Source organism: Magnolia sinica, chromosome 2, assembly GCF_029962835.1.
Source record: "Magnolia sinica isolate HGM2019 chromosome 2, MsV1, whole genome shotgun sequence".
In the NCBI taxonomy this organism is placed as follows: Eukaryota; Viridiplantae; Streptophyta; class Magnoliopsida; order Magnoliales; family Magnoliaceae; genus Magnolia; species Magnolia sinica.
In genome coordinates, this window is record NC_080574.1 from 17,960,171 (window position 1) to 17,973,263 (window position 13,093).

Below are 13,093 nucleotides of genomic sequence, written 5' to 3' on the forward strand. Positions count from 1 at the left end.
TCGTAATTTCAATGCTTTGAACCGAATTCGATCCGATCCGTGACCGAATCTGGGTCACCTGACTCGGACTGATCCGACGCATGGTTGGCCTGACCCGAACCGAGTTCGACTCGGTCAGGAAAACCGAGTCGGATCGGGTTGGGTACGATTCAGATTATATGATTTAATCCAATTGATTCATGTGGGGTGATCCACTTCAACCTTTAATATACCGTATTTTTTTGTTCAAGGCCTAAAATGATATTTCAAAATCGATGAACGGCTTAGATAAAACATATACATCAAGGTGGGCCCCACATGGCTCTGAAAGAACATTCCATCTACCGTAACCATGTTTTTACCGAGCCGTTGAGCACAGCTTCACAGCATGACATTTGTATCGATGTTAGCGAGTTCTGTGGGTCTGATCATGGGGTACTTGTTATATCCAAACTGTCCATTCATTTGGCGAGCTTGTCTTAAGGCTTGAGATGAAAAATAAGACAGATATAACTATCAAGTGGACCACACGAATTGTTTAATGGTGAAAATCATTCGCTGTTGCTATCCGTGGTGTGGTCCAAACGATCTTTGGATATTATTCATTTTTTTGGTGATGCTCTATAATGATCTCTAAAAATATATTAACGGTGTAGATATAATAAATACATCATTGTGGGGCCCAGATAACTCTGATCTTCTTTGAACCGCTCGTACAACTCGGAGCTTGAGGAGCGCCCGGAGCTCGAGAAGTGCCAGACGCCAGTACTGGAAACTGGCTACTCCCCCTGCCACCAGCCAATGGCTGGTGGTCGGTGCTCTGTGGGCCCCACCATGATGTATGTGTTTCATCCATGCCCTCCATCTATTTTTATAGATCATTTTATGTTATGCAAAAAAAAAGAGGTATATCAAAATCTTAAGTAGACCACATTTTTGGAAACAGTGTTTAATGAAGGTTGACCATTAAAAATGTTTTGGAGGCCATAAAAGTTTTTTATCAAGCTGATATTTATTGTTTCCCTTAATCTGGTTTGTTATGACCTAATCAACAGATTAGATGTCAAATAAACAGTACATTGGGCCTTAGGAGGATTATAATGGTGGATATCCAATCATTACTGTTTTCTTGTGGTGTGGTCCACCTGAGATTTGTATCCCTATCGTTTTTTCTTTAAAGCCCTAAAATGATCTGTAAAATGGATGAACGGAATGGATGAAACACATACATCATGGTGGGGTCCACAGAGCACCGACCAGGGGGAGTAGCCAATCCGTCTCCGCCAGTCTTCACACACGACATGTACCTACAGCAGCTATATAGTTGGTGTGTGGTACACCAGCAAATCCGCCTCTGCTTGGTACCAAGTAAACTCTGTTGGGCCCACCGTGAAAATGCATGTGTTTATCCACTCTGGACTGGGTCGGATCGGATCGGAACGGATCCAATCGGATTGGATTCCGGATCGGATCGGTCCGGGTAAGCACGGATCTAAATCTGGAAAAACCTTCGGATCTGAACTGTCCTACTCTATCCGCACCGATCCAGGCCGTCGGATCGGTTCGGATCGGGTCGGATCCACCGGATCGGGTCAAGATTGCCCAGTTCTACCTAAATTTTTGTTTTTGAGCTAAAAGCGCGCGTTTTTTGGCGAAACGGACAAGGCCGACCCACTTCGTAGGTCGGTTCACCTCGAATGGCTCGTTACTGTAGAGATTATTAGGTTGTGCGTCCTGTAACGATATCTGGATTAAAAGTTATGATCAATTTACTTTTCACCTTCTTTTGGTCCAACCATGCTAGGAATGTATCGGTGTCACGTCCTATATCGGACCCCTCCACTTGGAAAAAACTTGTCCTTGAGTTATCCAAATGACTTCACACATGATACTCAAACAATTTATGGCACTGATGTTTATCAGATTTTTCCTTGTACTTCGCATTAAGCTCTTGAGCTAATACAATACATGTACTCATGCTCTCCTTGACTTGACTAGTATGTATCAGTTCCTTCACTTGTGTCTACAAGATCTTGCATTCTTTCTAATAATGTGGGTAATTAGGCAGACTTACCCATGAGACAAGATTAATGTGGTTTTGTATATCTCGTATGGGAGGCAATTTATTAGGGAGTTCATTGAGCACAATTGCCTTGAACTCCTGCAACGCTGGTTTCAAATCATCCTTGATGTTCACGGGCTCCATATATTTTTCTTTTTTAACTAATGCATCTATATCTCAGGCTTCCTCATATTTTTTAACAAAATCCTGTTTGGTTATGAGAGATTGTTCTTCCACTTTAGAAGTTTTGGTTTGGTTCTCCGTTCGCATAGGGGCTACATATCCGCCATTGATGAATCCTGTGGCCTGTCACGATTTCGTTTCGATGAGGTCGTCTCTCGCGGACAAATAATGAGATTTTTCTGCATAACCCCTTACTGATCGGCTATCCCGCCAACAATTTTGGTTTCGTTGGAATAATACCTGAAAGTAATCTCGAGGGAAGAATCGCATGCACAATAATCGCTTCATCGGCCACCACGTGCGAATTGGCGTTTTCATCTGTTTCGTTCGCTCGAGTTGAAGTTGTTCCCACCAAGTTGAAGCTCTGCCCTTCAACTTGTAAGCCACAAGTTTAACTTTCTTCTTTTCCACGATGTCCATGTAGTTGAAGAAACGTTTGACTTCAAGCAACCAATCGAGGAAGTCCTTGAAGTGGAGTTGGCCGTTGAAATTAGGAAGATCGACTTTCGTCCTAAATTCTCAATCCGTTTGATCTATTTGATCAATGCCTTGTCCAGGATATTGCGAAATCATGCCGTTAAATCCCACCTTCTCGGGTGCGATTCTGCGATTCACCGCTGGCATTGCCTTACGATCAGCACGATTATGAATTTCAGCGCCTGTTGGGGGCGGATTACCGCCATGAACACGGAGTTGCCCTAGGGTCTCCGCCATGCGATCGATGGAAGCCTGTAGCCTTTGCATGACTTGTTGATAGGGCTGTACACGAGTCGAGCTGGCTCGAAAAGCTTGCTCAGCTCGGCTCGAGTTAGCTCGGATTGACTCGGCTTGAAGGACGACTCGGGGTGAGTTAAGCTCCATACTACCCAACTCGATTTGAAAACGAGCTCGACTTGAATATATATATATATATATATATATATATATATAGAGTAATGGTCTCCTGCGCACCGTACCGCAGGCGAACTTTTGCACACCAAATTACCACCAGTCATGCCAACTTAAACAAGTGTGTTGTAAGTGAGCCTCACAATAATGTTTTCCTGTGATCCATTCCGACAATTCAATCCATGATATCAATTGAACCGTAGGGTGCAAAAAATATGGCTGATTTGTGATTTACTAGGCCACAAAATAGAAAACAGTAAGAGAGGAAAAGCCTTGAATTTTTATAGGGCTCACCATGATGTTTATGTGAAATCCATTCCATCCATTAATTGCCTCGTAGAGGTTAATTCATGGAGACCAAACATTAGACCCATACCTGATTTATGTTGATCACACCAAGTGAAGTGATTTTGATAGTGGGTGTTCCTTACACGGTTTCCACTCATGTGGCCCACTAGAATTATAGATGTGGCTAATGTTGGATCAATACCCTTAAATTATCATATTGACCCATTATGGTTGAAGTGGATTTTACATACATGTCAAGGTGGGCCCACCTCCAGTTGACCCAATATTGGTTAGGACGTTGTCCTAGGTTGTGGATTAGATGCCATGACGGCCATCAGTCACCTAACAGCTGGTTGGTGCTAGTTGGCCCAAAAATGATGTATATGTTTAATCCAAGCCGTCCATTTATTCTTCCAGCTGAATGTATGGCATGTTCCAAAAAAATGAGTCAGATCCAAATATCAAGTGGACCATGCCACAAGAAAGATTGCTGGAAAGCCAACCATTAAAAATTCTTTGGGCCAAAGTAAGCTTTGGGTCAAGCTAATATTTGTGTTTTTCCTTCATCCAAGTCTCTATGACCTAATCAATAGGTTTGATGGCAGATAAACTATACCTAAAATTTTTTAATGTTGGGCGTTTAATCCGTTTAATCACCACTATTTTCATGTGGTGTGGTCCACTTTAAATTTGGATCTTATGCATTTTTGGGATCATACCATAAATTGAGCTAGAAAAATGGATGGACAGCTTGGATTAAATATATACATCATTGTTTGGCCCACTAGCACCAACCGGTAGCAAGGTTGTTAGTTACTGACAGGGTCTCTGACGCATCCCAACCACTACTGAGTCGGCTAGGGGTTGGCCCACCCTGATGTTTATTTGAATCCGCTCCATCCATAATGTGTGTGACAATAATTTAGTCATAGGTATAAAATATCGGCCACATTTATAATGTTGGTGGGCCACATGAGCAAAAACAGTGTAGGGGATGCCAACTATCCAAACGGTTTCACTTGGTGTGACCGATATGAATCACGAATCTACCTAATTTTTAAGATACACTACTAAATTTCTATCACAGACCTAATGATTGGGGTGGATTTCATGAATGCATCATGGTGGGGCCTAATCTCAGCCCATCCTTTTTACTTGTGTCGGTTGGTGCGTAAAATATCTCATGCGGTACGGTTCGCAGGAGACCGGGAGTCTCTCTCTCCCTCTCTCTCTCTCTCTCTATATATATATATATATAAACAAAAAAACTTAAAATTCTAAAACAAAACCCTACCCGTCCTAACCCTTTCCTATCTCTTTTCCCTACCCAGCCCGCGCCCGCCCGAGCAAAATCTCTCTCTTTCCTTCTCTCCTGATCCTCACTCGGCCACTCGTTCGGCATCTGCCCGACTCGTCTCAGCCTGGCTCAGCACTCGGCCACTCGCCTCAGCTTTGTCACACTCTCTCAGCAGTCAACACCCACCACAAAGGTAGGTTACCTTCCTCTATCATGAATGATTTATTTAAATTTTTTATATATCAATGAATATTTGATTTTCTGTTAGATTTAGGTTGGGTCCTGGGTCGGGTTGGGCGTTGGCTTGGGTCGGGTTGGGTGTTGGCTTGAGTCGGGTGCGGGTTGGGCGTTGCGTTGGGTTGGGTTCGGTTGGGTTGGGTTGGGCACTGGGTTGGGTACTGGGTTCGGTTGGGCACTGGGTTGGGTACTGGGTTGAGTCGGGTGTGGGTTGGGCGTTGGGTTGGGTTGACTCGACTCGACTCGATCAATTAGCTTGACTCGAAAGCTTTGGAAAACAAGCCAAGCTCCAATGTTGAGCTCGAGGGTGAGCTCAAGCTCGAGCTCGAACTCGAGTAGAGCACGGACGAGTTAAGCTGAGCTTGGCCCACCTCAACTAGATTCGGCTCTATGTACAACCCTACTTGCTGATTCTATCGCTACAATGTTTCGAAAGCCGTTAAAAGATGATTTCATGGAGCACTGTCCATGTGATTGTCGCCCGACCCGTTGCTAGAAACTATAGATCTGAGGAGAAAGCCTCGCTCTGATACCAAACTGATGCGAGGAAAGACGTGTTGAGGTCGAGCACCGTTTTCCTCGGGGGGGAGTAACTACTCCGAATCCACGAAGCTTCTTTGGACTCCTCATAGAGATGCCTCGTATCCACGAGGAAAGATAGAAACTAGAAGTAATTCTAGAAAATTCGGAGTAAATTGCTTGATGTCTAATGTGTATAATAAAAAAAAAAAAAAAAACCAAAATTCGTAATTACCAAAAATAGCAAAATTCTAACTCTAAAATTCCAAATAAACTTTTGCTAGAAGAGTCCTATCATGATTAAAAGTTAATTTCTCAAAAAGAAGAAAATCTAAAACTTAAAAAAAAAAAAAAATCGGAATTAGTAAAAATAGTAATTTTTTTTTTAATCTAAATTTTCTTTTTTGAGTTGAAAGCGTGCATTTTCTGGCGAAACGGATAGACACGACCCACTTTGTGGGTCAGTTCACCTCGAATGGCCCATTACAGTAAAGATTGATAGGTTGTGCGTCCCGTAATGATACCCGGATCAAAAGTTATGATCAATTTACGGTCCACCCTCTTTTGTTCCAACCATGCTAGGAATGTATCGGTGTCACATCCTACATCACCAGCCCAAAAATGGGCCAGGCAATTCATCAGTTTGAGCATGTGCATGAGACAAATGGATGGTTGAAGGAAAATGAGCAATAGTCTAACTACTGCATTTTATTTATTTATTTATTTATTTTTGTGGTGTTGATATTTTGAGCCATGGGTATATTCTTTGTGGTTAACAAGTACTTTTCAAAAGCATTAAAAAATAAAATTAAAAAATGATGCGCACCACCTGTTAGTGTCTTGGGTCTGGAACTTGCATGAAAAGTGGGAACATGCACTCTGAGGCATGCGAGATGCCTTTAAAAAAGGCATGTGGCGAGAAAATACGAATAAATTTTCTATGATGTTAGAAAAGGATAACTAGGTAATGACCAAAACACTCTCAATGTTTCCTTAAAATTGTGTAGAATTCTATGTATAAACTAACTCATGTGACCACAAGAATTAATGAATGGGTCTAAATACCTTGTTTCATTTTCATATGGTAAGATGAGGTGAGTATTATTTTTTAATCAGTCAAACATTACTGATACTTTGTTGGATGTACTTATCTTGTCTCTGTTTCTTTTCTATTTTTTCTTGTTAAGATATTGTAATGCATTTCTCAGGTAAACATAATTGGTATTTTGATGTATGCACTTCATTTCATCTTGTTTTCTTTCTTCTTCTTGTTTTTTTTTTTTTTGTGCCCTTTCTTTTCTCTTGCTGATATATGTAGTGACTCAGGAAAAATGCAATTGGTATTTTGATGCATTCTTTTAATTTCTTCTTCTTTTCCTCTCTCTCTCTCTCTCTCTCTCTCTCTCTCTCTCTCTCTCTCGCCAACATACGTAATGACTCTGGGTTAAAGTTCTGTAGTTAAAGATTCATTTTACTTTGAGACAGGTCAGTCATCATCCAATGATTGTTGCATGCCACTGTGAAGGTAGAGGATGGAAATTTTGGGGAGACAGTAATCTGAAAAGCAAATTTTGGGGTCGTTCAATCCAGCTTGATCCTGTTGGTCTTCTAACCCTCGAGTTTGATGATGGTGAAGTTTTTCAGTGGAGCAAGGTATGAAAATTATGAATGAAAATAGTAACATTTGTTTCCTCATAGGGTTCAAGCTGAAACGTGTATTTCTTTTTTTATTTTTTCCTTCAGGTCACCACTTCCATTTACAACCTTATTCTGGGAAAGCTCTACTGCGATCACTATGGTACCATGCGAATAGAAGGAAATTCTGAATATTCGTGTAAGCTAAAATTCAAGGAGCAGTCGATCATAGACCGAAATCCTCACCAGGTGATTAATTCATTGCCTCATCAATCTATAACGCTGACAAGTATATCAGTATTTCACTTATTTTGTTCTCGTTCAGACCAATTGATTCTTGAGTTTAGCTCATTATCATAATTGCAGCGACAATATACACGGTGGCAGTGTTTTTTAATTACCTGTTCATTTTGAATTTTGATTATTTTGTGTGGAATGCTGAATAAATTGTATCATACAGCTCTCCTGACTTCAGCGGGTTTGTCTTCTATTGTTGAAGTCGTTCATCATAGCTTGTAAATATATTCTGGTGGTGTTAATTGGAATATAATATGATAAATGTCCTAGATTCACTAATTTGCTAGTTTTCTTTCATCATGGAAACAGAACCCTAAGGAGTCAAAGTACAGCTGCAGTAAGTGCAGTTTGCTCATTTGTGAAAGCTTGGGAGCTACAGCTGTGTCACACCAGATAACGTTTCTATATAGATGGCTAGGGGTCCAGCCATGGTGGACATTTTAAATGGATGAAAGGCATAAAAGACTAATGATAGTTTCACTGTACACTTTGCTCATAAGCCGAAAATTATGGTCAAGAAGAAGGGCAGTTTGGATCACCCTAAAGTAAATTTGCAAGGTATGAAAGACAGCTTTGCTAAGCCCACACACATGTAAAAGTCAGTTAATGCACATGCCACCACATATGCCAGCATAGCAGACATGTAAAATACCCAAGCCATCCATCAGGTGGATCTCACCGTGTAGGTTTTACTGCTCAGTAATAAAGGTGGTCCATTCAGTAGGCATGTCTTGATATTAGAGATAAGTTGACGGGTTAGAAAACTGTCTTTTTTTTTTTTTTTCACGACTGTACATCTGTTCAGTTAATTGTGGCCCACCTGACCAGTGGACTGACCTGATTCTTGGGGGATAAGGATTCTACATGGTGGTACCCTTCTGATGGATGGATTGGATATTGCACCTGTCTGCCACATTGGCATATGTGGTGGTGTGTGCATTAACTGACCTGTTCATGTGTGAGCTTAGCAAATGCTCCTAAAGACATGCTAAAATTTCTAGTTTAATCTGAACTCCATGCTGGTATAAGCATTGAGTAGCTAGATTAGAATTCCTGACGGCGCTCCTGCATCAGAAACATGCATGTCAAATTTCAGCTATACTTTGTATCCCAGTGAAAAGAAAAGAAAAAAAGAAAAAGGAAAATAAAAATAAAAATAAAGAGTAGCCAAAGTTGGATACTCAAATAAGATAAAGGGGTCCCCATTTCTAAAGAGTTGAAAACAAGACCTACTGAGGTTTTGACCTCTAAATTAGTAGTTAGAATTTCTGATGCATTTGAACAACCCCCAAATTGCTGTTTAGATGCAATTTCGATCAGTGAATAGATTTTAGTTTAATCAATTTGGACTATCCATTTTCTTGGCCATTGATCGAATGGTTTAGCATCACCATTTAACTGCTCCCATGTTAGCAGTGTTCTACTCTAGAGTTGAATTGGTTATTGTGCTGGTCATCCTGAGGCCAATTGGTCCTGGATTTGGCATGGTGGTGGCCTTGGAACTCTAAAAGATGCAAGGACCAAAAGGAAAAGGTTGGGTTTGGTGGATCTTGGCATTTTTATCTAATTTTGCTATCAAACAATGCATGTAATAATTTCCTCAATGGGTGCTTTTATGGTGTTCAATGCATTTTCTGTCAGCCTATAAATGTTCCCGACGAGTCAATCACTGAATTAATCACACTTTCTTTGCTATTTTTGAGGATTGCTGCTATTTGTTGCATTGGCAGGGCTGATAATAGAGTCATAATAGGCCTGTATTGCATGCACTTGACATGGGTGCATTCGAGCCTCCTCTATCCTCTTTAGTTTGCCTATGGGGACGATGAAATACTTCTTTTGAGTTTTTCCATTACTGTCAAGACTATGCAAATATGTTTGCGTGCATACTGTAAGATGATAATTATACCGAGGATTGTACTATTTTCTGAAGACTTTGTGATCTTGAGCAAGCCACGATATATCGTTTTGAGGTTTTTTTATTTTTTATTTTTATTTTTTATTATCAGTAATTTATGGGTTTCAGTTTTATTGTAGGTTCAAGGTATAGTACAAGACAGGAGTGGGAAAACGGTGGCCACATTATTTGGGAAATGGGATGAGAGCATGCATTATGTGTTAGGCGACTGTTCTGCAAAGGGCAAAGGATCAGAACCGTTGTCTGAGGCCTGTATGCTGTGGAAAAGGAGCAAGCCATCTTTATTTCCCACTAGATATAACTTGACTCGCTTTGCAATTACCCTGAATGAGCTCACCCTCGGGTTGAAGGTTAGGATGAACTTTTTTCTCCCCCTTTTTCTGAAAGATAATGAATTTTATTAGGAGCAAAAGCCAGAGAGAGACTCTTAAGGCAAAATACAACAGTAAGGGCTAATCCAAAGAGGAGAAATAAAAACTCATGGAGGGACACTTATACAGGAAGCCCAACCCTATCTAACTTAGCCCTTCTAATGACTTCCACCACTGTCCTGCTCCTAAGTTGGAAACACTGATTATTCGTACCACAACAAAGCCCAAATTCCCACCAAAAGGGTAAGCCTCCAGAGCATCCTCCCCATGCCATACTAGGAGAAGGCCTTCAATTGACTCGGTTACTATGTCCCTCTAGCAAAAGAGTAGTGGATTTAAAAAAAAAAAGGTCAATCGATTCTGCATTTTGCATACAAATTGCATAAATGTTGGGGAGCACCATTCTCTTTTGAAGATTATCTATAGTGAGCACATTTTTTCCTCCCGCTAACCAAGTGAAGGCTGCCACCTTAGAGAGGGCAGCATAATGCATGCCATACTTGAGATGTGTGAACACATCGTTCCCCCAGACAATATTCTTGAATTACCTGATAAAAGGACTGAATCGAGAACTAACCCGACCCGCACTTCATTTTTCTACACCAACGCATCTCTCAAGTCTCACCCAAAAAAGGGCGATGATGTTGAGGCAGCACCAAAAGCCAAATATACTCTGCTTCATCATTAGTCAAATTCCTCTGATATGGAGGGGTCCAAACTACTACACCAGATCGCAAAAACCATCAAACAGCAAGGAGATTCTCTTCTGGACTTAATTTAGCAATCCTCGGAAACTCAGCACACAACTCCCTCTCTTTGGCCCAAACGTCTTCTGAGAACTGGATCCTCCTACCATCCCCTTGAGAGATCCCAATACCTTCTTGAACTTGATTGCCAAACCAGCAACTCCTTTCCATACCGCTGAAGCCTGATATAAAGAAGTGTCTTGAGTCCACAATCCCCCCTCAACCTTGTATTTCGAAGCAATCACTTTTCTATGTAACCTACTGTCTTCAGTGCTGAACCTCCATAGCCACTCTCCTAACAAAGCAACATTCATGTGCTCTAACTTCCTAACACCTGCTCCCCCTTCCTAAAAAGATTTACACACCTCATCCCATCATAGCAAATGAAAATTTTGATTTACCTGAAATCCTTGCCACAGAAAGTCCTGTCTCATTCTCATTAACCAACAATGAAAACTTGGCCGAACGAACACATTCTAACATCCACTTCCTCAACTTCTGCCCACACCCCATTCACCCTAACTTGTAATCTAGAAAAAAACCCGGTGTGTGTGATCATAGGCTTTCTCTTTATCGAGCTTGCTACTCCCTTTTTACCTTCCTGGTGCCATGAGTCAATATGCACAGGTGATTATCATGCTATCCAAAATTTGTCTTCCAGCAATAAATACTCCTTGGGCTTTGGAGATTACCTTCACTAGAACCACTCGGAATCTTATTGCTAATATTTTAGCTAGAATTTCATAGTCCCTTCCAATAAGACCGATAGGATGGACTTAATTGTACTTTTTATTTCATCCCAATCTTCTCTTATTACCAACCAAAGGAAAAAGCCCAAGAATTACAAAGGAGAATAATGAGCCAAAAGAAATCCTCCAAGAAAAAAAAAAACCCTAATATTTTTCTCAAGAGAATACTCTTTTTATTTTATTTTATTTGTGAAAGGCCCTTTTAACTTGAATCTTAAATCATGAGCAGGAAAAGTTGCCTCCCACTGATTCAAGGCTGAGACCTGATCAGAGGTGCCTGGAGAATGGGGAGTATGAAATGGCCAATGCAGAGAAGCTGCGGCTAGAGCAGAGGCAACGGCAGGTGAATTGTCATTTTAGCATTTTGAATGTTTATATTATAAATGGGAGTTTGAAATGGTGTAACTCACATGTGTTGGACATCCGGGCAGTTTCATCACTGATCTGGATTGGCCATTGGGCAAGCCCCACTATATAATGTATTTATTGAAAGGGTTGCTTCAAGATTTTAAACAAGCAAATCAAAATGTGTTTGGTCATGCTTTGGTGCATCCATGCAGAACTCTTTCCTAAATCATGCGGAGAAAAGGATTCACTTCTGAATTTGGATTTTGGTTGTGGATGCACCCAAGGGTGGGAAAAAAAATGTCATTTTTTTCTTAGGGAGCAGCCATAGCACTTTCCATGTAAAATGACGAGATACCTTTGCAAATTTTATTTTGGTCTGTTTAGCAAAGGTTCTTTTGCATTTGGAATTTTCTGTGAGTACACCTAGCAGAAACATTTTGATGGATGAAATGCTTGCCTTCAGTAGATACATTGAACATCCAACAAAAGAGGAAGGTTTTTGTTTTTTGGTTTGCTATCTCTATTTTGCTTAAATAAAGGTGTTCGGATCATGTTTTGGTGGTTTGTTACTAAATTGGTTACGGTTGGATAGCTGAATGGCTTTGTTGTTTACATGGAAATCAACTAACACGATGTGGATAATGGGCAGTCACGGAAGATGCAAGAGCGTGGATGGAAGCCGCATTGGTTTGCAAAGGATAAAGGAAGCGATACATACCGGTATGTGGGCGGATATTGGGAGGCCAGGGAACAAGGCAAATGGGACTTATGTCCTGATATATTCGGCCAACTCTCCACTGATCAAATGTTCGACTGAGAGATGAATGATGCACAAAAGCAAGAGTCTGCTCCCAATTTCACCCCTTACATTTTTTTTTTTTTACCCAATTTTCAAATCTTCTTTTCGTTTCTTTTTTCATTTTCGGGATCTTGTGATTCCATTAGCATTGCTCGCCATTTTCGAGCTGTTAAGGTGTGTGCCCAAATGGCATGTAAAACTCAAAAAGGTATCTTAGGCAGGCAATAAAAGTGGTTCTCATCTCATGTGTTCATATTTCTTTTGAAGAACAGATGATGGTACCTCTGGTTGACCCCCAAATTTCCACCATCCACGATTTACTGGTTGGAATTCCTATGCATTCCAACTGCATGTTGATGGGGGCTTTTGCTTGAATTTGCATTTTGGCATTGCTGCTCAACCTCCATTGAAATGAGATAGGGTAGGGCTGAAGGCACACTTATCAAAGGCCCAGATGCTCCAAGTACACTGAAACTCAAGAAGTGCAAAACCCATCCACCATTCATGCGGTGTGCATATTGTTGGCCCCTTCCCATTGTGTTGATGGAACGTAGCCTGAAAATCTTAAACCATGTAATGTCTCTTTAAGTTTGGTTTGCTGATTACATTCTTTTTACTTGTTGGCATCAATTAGGCAGGTGGGATTATCTGACCACTCTAGTTTGGGGTAACGCTCCATCAAATTTGGGGCCCATGATCTATATGCCTGGATTGCATGCAGCACATGAAAATTACATAAATGAGGTGCAGCTCGCTGCAAGTTAGTTAATATTTGAA

General features: G+C 40.9%; 1 protein-coding gene across 4 annotated transcripts in view; it reads left to right on the plus strand.

Annotated features, from left to right (window-relative positions):
- Positions 1 to 12,561, plus strand: part of LOC131236488 (oxysterol-binding protein-related protein 1C-like) — a 37,808-nt gene extending 25,247 nt beyond the window's left edge. For 2 of the 4 annotated variants that reach the window (XM_058233702.1, XM_058233706.1), the window contains 5 exons: positions 6,939 to 7,106; positions 7,197 to 7,337; positions 9,423 to 9,653; positions 11,399 to 11,512; positions 12,167 to 12,561. In XM_058233702.1, coding sequence (XP_058089685.1) covers positions 6,939 to 7,106; positions 7,197 to 7,337; positions 9,423 to 9,653; positions 11,399 to 11,512; positions 12,167 to 12,334 — 822 coding nt within the window. In that variant the 3' untranslated portion in view covers positions 12,335 to 12,561. The remainder of the gene's footprint in view (positions 1 to 6,938; positions 7,107 to 7,196; positions 7,338 to 9,422; positions 9,654 to 11,398; positions 11,513 to 12,166) is intronic. The other 2 variants (XM_058233703.1, XM_058233704.1) reach the window with 2 other exon arrangements.
- The last annotated feature ends 532 nt before the right edge of the window (positions 12,562 to 13,093 follow it).